Source organism: Rhinichthys klamathensis, unplaced genomic scaffold, assembly GCF_029890125.1.
Source record: "Rhinichthys klamathensis goyatoka isolate OS25496 unplaced genomic scaffold, OSU_Roscu_1.1 h1tg000090l_1, whole genome shotgun sequence".
NCBI lineage: Eukaryota > Metazoa > Chordata > Actinopteri > Cypriniformes > Leuciscidae > Rhinichthys > Rhinichthys klamathensis.
This window is the reverse complement of record NW_026606629.1, coordinates 3,865,626-3,877,500: the sequence shown is the minus strand read 5'-3', so window position 1 is coordinate 3,877,500 and position 11,875 is coordinate 3,865,626. Positions and strand designations below refer to the sequence as shown.

At 38.2% G+C, this 11,875-nt stretch overlaps 1 protein-coding gene across 4 annotated transcripts in view; it reads right to left on the bottom strand.

The window, feature by feature from the left end:
* Positions 1–11,875, bottom strand: part of LOC130085888 (diacylglycerol kinase gamma) — a 203,275-nt gene that overhangs the window by 82,702 nt on the left and 108,698 nt on the right. For all 4 annotated transcript variants that reach the window (XM_056251876.1, XM_056251875.1, XM_056251877.1 and 1 more), the window contains 2 exons: positions 2,013–2,273; positions 1,649–1,795 (listed from right to left, as the gene is read on the bottom strand). In XM_056251876.1, the coding sequence (XP_056107851.1) occupies positions 1,649–1,795; positions 2,013–2,273 (408 nt within the window). The remainder of the gene's footprint in view (positions 1–1,648; positions 1,796–2,012; positions 2,274–11,875) is intronic.

Sequence of the window (11,875 nt, the reverse complement as noted above, 5' to 3'; positions counted from 1 at the left end):
CACTTTAACTTGATCAAAACTGACAGTAAAGGCATTTATAATGTTACAAAATATTTCTATATCAAATAAATGCTAATCTTTTGAAATTTCTATTTATTAAAGAATCCTAAATTCATTTCCACAAAAAATACTGTTTTCAGCATTGATAATAATAAGAAACATTTCTTGAGCAGCAAATCAGCATATTAGAATGATTTCTGAAGGATCATGTAAAACTGAAGAGTGGAGTAATTTGCTATCACCGACTTTAAAAAAAAAAATTTAAAATAGAATCTTAAAAATTATTTTTTTAAATTTTAATTGTTTGAAAATGTCATAATATTATTGCATTTTTTATCAAATAAATGCAGTCTTGGTGAGCATAGATAGACAGACATATAAAAACATCTTGCTATAATTGTAACAATAATTGTTTTACTTGACTGATGTATGGTAAGCATGATCAATTATGCTGACACAAAGGCTAGTCACTAAAATGAAATTAACTTTGCTTTAAAGGAGAACTCCGGCGCAAAATTAACCTTTGGTCTAATTACACATTGTTACCTAGTCAACCGTTATCTGAGATTTGTTTTCATGATTATCGAATGTAAATAGTTTTATCTCTAAAAACAGTTTAGCCTATAAAGCTAGTATAACGCTAGTATATTGGGCATAGATCAATGACAAATAAAAATCGCTTGTTAATACCACTAACAAGGCTCAAAATAGCCCCACACTAACACGGTAGCATAATGAGGGTCCCTACCTTCAAACCGAAGCATTGAGAACTTTGTCAGTGTCCAGACAGTTTAATAAGAAGATATTTTAAACATAGTCAACTTCGCGTATACAGGCAGAAGCCATCTTTGAAAAAGAGCCTCTACCAGTTGATCTACGAACGCCGATTCAAGCCTGCTGTTCACACTCACCTTATCACAACTTATAGCTCATTCACATCTCACCAGCGCACTTGGATCGGCGATTTTATTTGTCATTGATCTATGCCCAATATACTAGCGTTATACTAGCTTTATAGGCTAAACTGTTTTTAGAGATAAAACTATTTACAATCGATAATCATGAAAACAAATCTCAGATAACGGTTGACTAGGTAACAATGTGTAATTAGACCAAAGGTTCATTTTGCGCCGGAGTTCTCCTTTAACATTTCAAAGATCCATATACCTTGCATATGCTGCATGTATTGTGAGGAAATAAAATAAATTCGTGACAGCTGCCAAGAATGAGGTTACTTTTTCACGTTTGTGACTAACATTATGATTTCTGTGGTTTGGCATGATTATTTTAATGGAAGTAATTTGCAAAATTACTTAAAATATTCTTTGGGAAAATTAGGAATTACTTAGGATGTTTTGTCTTAATGTAAATAAGGAGATTAAAGGAATAAACGAGTTGAAGTGCTCTAAAAATCGTCTGATAAACTACCATACCAAAGAAAACCTTTTTGCTTTAACTTGAACATGAAAGCTTTAACATGAAAATGCTCCTAACATCAACTATTAATATTTTGAATATATACGAGCAAATAAGCATTTGAAAATGCTAATGTCTTAAAATGAATCCTAAAAATTTCCCAAACACAGCTAAGATTAAAAAAAAATGCTTACAGGAAAACCATGTTTGAATAATTTCCACTCCAACTTACACTCAAGCTTGTCCTCTGGCGTCCCCCTCTCCAGCAGAGACAAGTAGCACACAATGTCTTTAAGGAAGACCACTTGGGGCGATGGAGAGCCATTTTGTGGAGAAGGACTCCTCCGGAGAGATGTACGATTCTCAGATTGATTACGCTCTGGAAGGATGCCAATTATATGTCTATTAGTAATGACACCAGTTATCACACCAAAATATGTGTGCGCGAGCATCTTGTTTTACAAGTAGTGCAAGTTTTGACGAACATCTGTCAACAAAACATGATTCTGATCAGACAATATTGCTTCATAAGCAATTCCCTATGTGTAAAAAAGTGTGGCAAAGATCAATGTTGTTCACTTGTACAGGACTCTGACCTAGGGAAAGGCGCGGGGAGTTTGTGGTCTTGGAGAGAGCCAAAGCATTGCTGCTGCTGCTGCTGCTGCCCGCTGGGGGTCTGGGCTGCATGCTGGGTGACCGGTGGGGGCCTCTGGGTGTGTGGCCCCCTGTGCCTGATCGCTGTGAGGAGGAGCGGGATGAGCAGGGAGACGTGGTGGCCCCTGAGCCTGGAGTCATCCCTACAGAGTTCTCTGGTGTATGTCGGCTCATAGCACTCAAAATACTCTTTCCATTCATACCTACGAGAAAAAAAAAGTGGTACAGGAAAAAAAAAAGAGAGGAGAATGAAGGTTATAATCTGAAATGAGAAAGGAAGCAACAGAGCGTAATACAAAAGAAAAGGATAATGACATAGCGTCTCATTCAATGAATGTGAGTACACACATATTTATGTGTAAAACCTGTGCATGAACACAACAGAAATCATGACTCATCAAGAAGTTAGTATTTTTTTATTTATTGAAACTTTTGACACTGACAGGGTTTAAGCATAGTTTGCGCATCTGACTTAATACAAATTGCACAGGTGGCTATTCATTTGAATTCTCTACAAAATACACATCAACATATATTATTACCAAATAGATTATCCATTATTACACATACACACAAAAAATTTTTTATAATAAAACTAAAATAATAATAATTGCCACACAAAAGGGGAGAAAGAGGGGGAAAAAATATAGAATAAGCAAACCAATGACATCACCATTGGGTATTTATTCAGTCCTTCTACACTAGGTTCCATATTCCCAGCGCTAGCAAATGTGTCTCTCCCGCCCCAAGATAAGTGAAGAAGGGGTCCCATATTTTATAGAATTTAAAAGGTTTGTCTTTTAATGCTGTTGAAAAAGCTTCATATTGAATAAGGCCTTTGGCCGTGTTAACCCACTGTGCTATTGAAGGGGCTTGGTCTATAATCCAGCATACAAGTATGCATTTGCGGGCACAGTGGAGTAAGATTTGAAGAAGGTGGGTCCTTTGGAATTTGGACGGGAGTTCCTGGCTCATGCCAAGCAAACATGTCTTTGGTGCTAATTGTAATGAGCAGCGAAATATGTTCTCAAGTTCCCTTAGGACGCCCGTCCACAATTGTTGTATTTTTGAGCAGCTCCAGAAACAGTGGATGAGGGTTCCTTCTATTGAAATTTATTACAGAGGTTGGAGAGTTTGGGGTTTACTTTATGTCTTTAGGCTGGAGTCACATGCAAACGATGAACTATTTTAAATTCCGTTTCCCAAGCTGAGTTGTTTGCAAGATAGGAGGGCAAATACAAATAGCAGGAGATTATATTTTTTTCTATGCATGGCACTTTATGTATTTTAGTTTTGTATACTTTTGTATTTAAAAAAACATCTCACATACAGCTTCCCAATCAGTTGTCTGAATTTCTTCCCCAAAGTCCTTTTGCCATAACATTCTAGTTTTATCTGAGCCTGTATTTGCCCTTATCAAAATGCTATGTTTAAAGTAAGTTTATTTAATTGTTCCTCCAATGGGGATGTGCAGAGGCCACTTGAATAGACACTGAGATTTTTTTTGCTATGAAGCTGTGTACCTGGTGGTATACCAAAAACAGCTTCTTATTGAGATCATATTTTGCAGTGAAAGTTAGCATTTTTTAAGTTTACACAAGACTTCATTTATTTGATGAAAAATACAGTAAAAACTGTAATATTCTGCAGTATTATTAATAAGAAACATTTCTTATTATTAACATTATTATGTTAATCATTTATTATTATGTTATTATTGAAAACAGATGTGCTGCTTAATATTTTTGTGGAAACTATGATAATTTTTTTCAGGATTCTTTTATGAATTTAAAGCATTTATTTTTTAAAATATTTTACATAACATTTTTGGTAGATATGTTAAAAATAAACTTACATACATTATACAATGTACATATTAACTTTGTACTGACTTTAGAGTTCTGGAAGAATGTTTTATAGAGTGATGAGACCAAACTGGAACTTTTTGGACCCATGGATCAGCAGTGTGTCTGGTGCAAAATAGGCTTCTCTACCTAGCTATTTAGGCCTACCATATTGAAAGGCCTACTCTTTATTCTGGACATGCCTGTAAAACATCAGCTGGTCGGGATTTCTAAAATGTCTGGGCACACATGAACAGAATCCGCTGATAACAGACACTTTTACACGGAAGCGTGTCAAATTATCCACTATTAACCACATTTTATGCCATGCATTGTAGATCCGTGTGGCGAGCAGGACGAGGCCGAGTGACGTGAGAGCGGCGCGAGGCCGGTGGCGTGAGTGGTAATGAGCGACACCTGTGAGACGCACCGGTCTCGCATCACTCACGGAGGAGCGACGACGGTGAAGATCGAGAGAGGAACAGGCCTTATTTTATGTTGTGTTATGTTTCTGTGGCCAGCAGTCGTCCGTGAGGGGCTGCTGGTTTTACTTTCATTTTTGTATTTATTTTATTATTAAAATCATTGAACGTTCGCCGGTTCCTGCCTCCTTCTTCCCATAACAACGAACCCCGTTACAATCCGTATAAGCTAACTGGATTTTTAATGTATCTTCCAAAAACAATGTTGACAGCAACAAACTTTTCCATAAAGAGGTGACATTTCTGCTATAAATTGATTTCCTGGGGCATTTTTCGAAACCTTATTAAATAGTAGGCTATATGCGTCATAATGTAGCCTATAAGTTCTTAAGTTTAACTGGTCAATCTAGTTAATAAGGCACTACTACAGGGCTGTTACCAGGCAAATAAAATCAGTTTCAACAAAATCTTCGCACTGCAGATGTGGGACGTGCAGACGCTGACTCTGAATGGCATTAGATATTATTAAAACAGACTGTTAATGCAGAGGAGCCATGGGTGCATTACACTGCAATTACAATAGCATAAATAATGTTATGAGATTAATTTTTGAATTTTGAATATTGAAATATGAAATGATAGAATCGATGAAATTATACGTTTAAATATGAAACTAAAACAGCCAGTAGGTGGTGTCAAGCCACCGTCTTAACGAGTGAGTTCAATCATTAATTCAGACGATCAAATAGAGGAGACACAATAGAGGAGAAGGTTAAACGTTCAGTTCAGCCTTCGATTTTTCATTAGAAGTGTTAAAAGTTGTAAAGAGTACCAAATTGAACAAAACAATATAACTGCAAAATTTGAATTTAAGAATATCTAACGGTATTCTCGGTATCGCAAAATCCATATCATGGTACAACATAATACCGGTGGTCACGTTCATAGCGCCCACCCCTAGCAGAGTCTGCAAAGCGTTACAAGAGACGGCGTTAAATTAGCTCATGTCTCAAAGCACATAACATTAAAATAATCATGAACGTAAAAACGTACAGAGCTCTTACTTGTACTACCTGACTGCTGCAGATTCATTTCAGCATTGATAGTGTTGATAAAAAAAATTCAAAAATCCCAGTCTGAGGACGTGAACAGCTCCAGTTAAATGTCACGGGTTGCCTTCTCTAAATTACGGTTACGACAGGGCGTGCACACAGCATAAGCTTGTTGTTTTGATTCAGGAGGAACTGTAAAGGGCGGCTGCTGTTTGTGATGCTCGGTGACTGTCTGTCTACAACCCTACATAGCCTTAAAGGGGACCTATTATGCAAAATTCACTTTTGTAAGGTGTTTGGACGTAAATGTGTGTTGGCAGTATGTGTACACAACCACCCTACAGTGATAAAAATCCACTCACTCCTTTCTTTTAAATCCCCATAAATCATAAGCAGTGTCTCCCAACGACTTGTTTTCAGAATGCGGCTTTAGTGACGTCACTAAAGCCACAGGCCCCGCCCACGAGTGTTGACAGACATTGCCGTTTTAACTTAGACCCGCCCTGATCGAGTTCACAGCAAGTTGTACACATCCACCATTGCTGCACTAATGAATGTCTCCCAAGCGTTGAAGGTGTTGTGGCTGGATGTATTCATTCACATAGCTCTCTCTATTTACTCCTGAAATCTGAGCCAACCGCTGAAGACGAGGTGGGTTCATTTTGTCTTTGAAAAATGCTCCCTCAACTCTACCGAAATTTGTTTATGTACCTACGCACTTCTAATACTGTGTTTACTCAGCTCTTACAGTGATTTTCTGGAGTAAAACTGACGCTTATTCTTTTGTGTGACATACAATAAACGTTATTAAACTCATCAGTATATTTTGTGTCATCATTCAGACATGGTCCTACAGCAGGCTTGTATTAATAGTGGCTACAATCAATGACACATAGATTATAACCGTAATTAAACTAATCTATACCTGTTCCAACTCCATACATCATATATTCTCTGACTCTGTAGGCATTATTGTCCGAGTCGAAATGAACACCGTTACTGTGAGTTTCTGTTTTGATTATCATCTTTCCGTGAGTTGAGATTGTTCACTGAGCGCGAGCTGGTTAGGCTCCGCCCCCTGTGCTGTGAACCAGCAGCTTATTAGCATTTAAAGGAGACGCACTAAAACGGTGCGTTTTTCTCAGGCCCAAAAAGTGACGATTTAAACATGCTGTAAAAAATGATCTGTGGGGTATTTTGAGCTAAAACTTCACATACACACTCTGGGGACATCAGAGACTTATTTTACTTCTTGTGGACAGTGGCATAATAGGTCCCCTTTAAGGAACGCGCGGATGACGTGTGATGTCTGTGTGAGCAGGTTGCCGGAGGTATGGAAATACACGTTGACAGGCAGGTAGGACAATGTATCATTGCATTCGAACCTTCGAAGCATTATATTTTTTACCACTTCTGTTATTGATTGCTATCAGGATGTGAAGAGAGTTTCAACCAGTATAACTAAAGGTGTTTATAATTTTTTTTTTTTTTAAATACCCTACCTTTAACGTTTGTTGACTGAGTTGCATGAAGGGCAAAGGGACCAACTGAAATCACTGATTGTACTGTCTTTGCCAGTCCAGAGAAATCATGGCACTAGATGGCACTGTTGGCTGTCAAACTATTCATACAGTCAACCGATATTTGCCTTAATCCCCTCTGGTCAATGGTGATAGTAGAGGTATTCAGACACAAGAGCACCAGCATTTTTCCATTATAGTGGACTTTTACATTAGAAGTCAAATCTGTTAATTTGTCTAGCCTTCACAGAGAGCAGGTCTCCCGCCAAGAGCAGGATTCCAACATAACACGGAAGCAATTGCTCACCAGATTTGTGTGGAACCTTCAGGCGTCTACCAGTTCATTATTTTAGTCATGCAGGTTGGGTGTTTGTTATATGCAAGATTACACACAAACTGGTTATGCATAGTCTAATTCAAATAAAAAGGTAAAGTGGGATCCAAAAGGTCTAAGTACTTTATGTCATATACACTGAAGTACAAAAGTTTGGGTTCAGTACGATTTTTTTTTTTTTTTTTAAGAAATTAATAGTTTTATTTAACAAAGATGCATTAATTAGATCAAAAGTGACAGTAATGTTAATTCAAACCATTTCTATTTTAAATAAATGCTGTTCTTTTGAACATCCTAAAAAAAGGTATCACAGTTTCCACAAAAATATTACAGTTTTTCTCGATTGCTTAAACACTATAACCAGGCTTTTGAACTAAAATTTCAAAACCATAATGCCATTTATCAAAAAGCACACCCATTTTACTGAACTATGAACACTATTCCCCTGTTTTGACACATTAGTCAGATTTGTTGAACTGTCACAGCAAAACTCTACACACACATCCCTTCATTTCTCATTGCCTACACCACGTGGTCATTTAGAAAGCACTAGCATTCAATATTGTTCACTCAAGTCAACTCAGCTTCAGCTCAGTTAGCACACAATTACCCAGGTGAAAACACTAAGAGTCAAAATTGAACACACATCAGTCAGATCCTTCAATAGATAGATAGATAAAAGGTTATACAATCTTTTATAAAAGATAAAAATCAGTTTACTGAGTTTTGGAACAATGGATCCACAGAAAAATTAAGCAATAGGTCGAGGAGGGAGAGGAAGAGGAGGGAGAGGAGAAAGAGCAGGAGGAGGAGGGAGAGGAAGAGGAGGAGGAGGAAGAGGAATAGGAGGAGGAAGAGGATGAGGAAGAGGTGGAGGAAGAGGAGGAGGAGGAGGAAGAGGAGGAGGAGGAGGAAGAGGAATAGGAGGAGGAGGAAGAGGAATAGGAGGAGGAAGAGGAGGAGGAGGAAGAGGAATAGGAGGAGGAGGAAGAGGAATAGGTGGAGGAAGAGGAGGAGGAAGATGAGGAGGAATAGGAGGAGGGAGAGGAATAGGTGGAGGAAGAGGAGGAGGAGGAGGAAGAGGAGGAGGAATAGGAGGAGGGAGAGGAATAGGTGGAGGAGAAGAGGAGGAGGAGGAGGAAGGGCAAGGGCAAGAAGACAAGCAGTCTCGGATGAAACTCAAGCCACTTTAGTTGGCCATGTCCTTGTCCATGGTATGACTAAGGGAGGCTGCGCAACGAGTACAGCCAAATTTGAGTCGCTTCACCGTCGCCTCCATCATCAGATCCTTCAGGGAGGTGTGGTGGCAAACAGATTTCTATCACTGAATAAGAGACAAACATTTCCAATTGTCTTTGATGAGGTTTATGTTCTTGCAAGAAAAGGCCAGCAGTCGTACAGTCACACAGAGTGGCTGCAGAGTGTGACAGTGAAGAGGGCATCCTTCCCCATTTATAGTCTTGACTCCCAGAATGTTATCTTTCTAGGCCAATGATGGTATTTCAACCATATGTGGAACATTCTTAGACTTGTTCATCATATTGTATCCTTGAGTGGAGGCATGTACCAACACTCTTTACCATTCCAATACTTTGAACCATATTTGAATAAGGTTTGTGTGCTCTTTTACTGTCATATGATGCTCACACACATCTTGAGTAGAAGCGAGTAAAAAAAAAAAGATGGATGGACCACAAGCAACATGACTTACCAGTTTTGGAAATGTTGTTTTGAATTTACAGCACCAGTGTGTAAGACTATGTTGTAGTGTGTGTATTTCTGAGGGCTTGTGTGTCCTGTCTGAGGGCAAAGTTTGGTTTTTCAGCAAGAGTGAATGGTTTTGAGTGTAGAGCTTCATTTTGACCTGAAAATAGGATGTTTGGAGAATTGGGTGAGACGTTATGGATTTGTGTTTACTGTTTTGAGAATACGAGGCATAGTTTCAAGAAATGTGTTTAAGCAATCGAGAAAAACTGTAAGCAGCACAACTCTTTTCAACATTGATAATAATAAGAAATGTTTATTGAGCAGCAAAATCAGCATATTAGAATGATTTTTTATTTCAAAATATTACTGTTTTTACTGTATTTTTGACCAAATAATTACAGCCTTGGTGAGCATATGAAACTTTGTCAAAAATATATATATATAAAAAATCATACCAACCCCAAATTTTTATACAGTAGTGTATATCTTTTCATTAGAAATTAAATGATCAGTATAACAATTTCAGTGACCAGAAGAATATCTTCTTAGTATTTGGTTTGAATTTCTTAGAATTTGGTTTGTCCGCTTTTGCTTTAATGACAGCATTGCTCGAGCAGAAGTTTAATTAGTGACCTAAAAATAGCGCAAAATCATAAACATTCCTTATTTTGACATAAGGTTCTACATTTTTCAAAATGTAGAAAAATAATTAGCTTATTTCCAGGTTTCCAATGTGGACCCAATTGTACATGTACTGTATCAGTGGGTAATAGAGTTTCAATACAGTTGCTCATTCACAGTTCCTAAAATAACCTCAGGGAAACAGACAGGGCCGTGCACAGACCTTTTGAGGGGCATGTGCTGAAACTGAAAAAGGGCACCCCCGACCCCCTCCCTTTTTTTTAATATCAAGATTATTTAGTAAGCCTACATAAAAGGAGGAAATGGTCACATCATCATGACAAATTCAATACAAAATAATATTCTCAAAAGCTTTAGATTTATTCACTATTAATAACAACCATAATGATAATATAGATATACAGGGTTTCAGGGCTTCTTTAAACCTAATTACAACAGCAACCTTCTGTGAGCTTGAAGATGTTTATGACTTCACTGTGATCCACTGGGCTGTCCCTTTCTATGGCTATGAGGAGAAGGTCTGAGAGTCTCTCCTCTGAGCAGAGGCTTCGGAGTTGGTTCTTAATTAATCTCATTTTGGAAAAGGATCTCTCCACAGTTGCAGTTGATGGCAAAAACCTGATACTGTGGAGGACCAATGTTGGTCTCTTGAAGGTCTTTTATTCACTACACTTCCCATAAAATAAGGCAGCAATGAAAACAAATTATAAAATAGTGTGAAAAGTACAGTTGCAGTGAAAAGCATTTCTGAAGGATCACATGACACTGAAGTCAGCTTTGACCACAGAAATAAATGACATTTTAAAATATATTAAAATAGTATTTTAATATATAATTTTAAATTGTAAAAATATTTCACAATTACTGTTTTTGCTTATTTTGGATCAAATATATTAAGCCTTGAAATGAATGAAATCATGAATTACATTATGCATGATAAACATTCTGCAGAAGTGATCAGAAGTGAAAACCACGTTTTACTACATTTAGACATGTGAGGATGACCGGAGAGTATAAAATACTATAGATTCAAAAATTAGACAGCGAATACGTGCATATTAACAGCCTTGAATTAACCATAATTTAATATATGTTACCTAGGTGACGAGGATGTGTAGTTCCAGTACGAACAGCGCGGGGGCGCGCATGTGCTTATGATTCTCCGATGGAAACGGCGCCGGCGGCATCATTACATTTTAATCAACAGCTTACCAACTAGATTGTTTTTGAGAGTGAGGAGTCACGTGCCGATTTGGGCGGGGTCTGAGCCGGTCGGCCATGATGGTAGGAGACGCTATCGGTTGCCAGGGGCAACGCCTTCAGAACTTCACAGAGGCGCGACTAAAACATTCCAGAAATAGCGAGAGAGAGAGACAGCGCAGCTTAGTATTTGTTTACATTTTACCGATACGCCGCAGTTTCTTTGGAAGATATGGAGAAGGAAGAGAAATGAAAGGGGTTCTATCGGGAGAGACTAAATAACAATGCTAGCCAGCTTAGAGAAACTGCTTGTCAATAAACTGACAGCAGCAACAGCGAGCAAAGCCTGCTTTCAAAAGCAACACATTTCAGCACAGTTCGCCTTTTATTTAATACAAACGAACGAAATTAATACTCTGTTATTCATCTAGAGTTGTTTTATTTGTTATAGATATATCTGTACCGCGAAATGTTTTAAAAATACACTTTTTTTACGATTCGCATTGACAGGGGAATGTCCGAACTGTTCCCTTAACGTTGCACGGCAGGTGCAAATGCACGTATCTGATTCATATCAGATTTATTTCCACATATGAATGAGGCCTGAAACATCAAGTATGACTGAACTCTCGCAGTTTAACGTTACAGGTTTGGGGGTTTCTAAGTCTTGCACAGCCGCAACAGACTTGTTCAGCTTCTAATGACTTAAACCTTCTGAACTCTTGCATTGTGTAGGCTGTAACGTTAGTCACTGATACCATAAACAAACCAGGTAATTAACTATGTCAGCGTATGTGAAAGGTGGTTGTGCTTTGGGTCTTTCGTCCATTCTGTAGCAGGTCGTACGGGTCCATGTTGATGTCAAGTAGTTTCTCTAAATAACGCTGCTTGGTGTTGTTATTTAGTCTCTCCCGATAGAGCCCCTTTCCTTTTGCTTCCCCCTTCTTCATTTATTCCCAAGAAACTGTGCCTTATCGCAAAAATGCAAACAAATATCAAGCTGCTCTCTCTCTCTGTCGCTATTTCTCTCGGTCTCACGGTCGAAGTAACCATGACAACGGATAGCGTATCCTACCAAGATGGC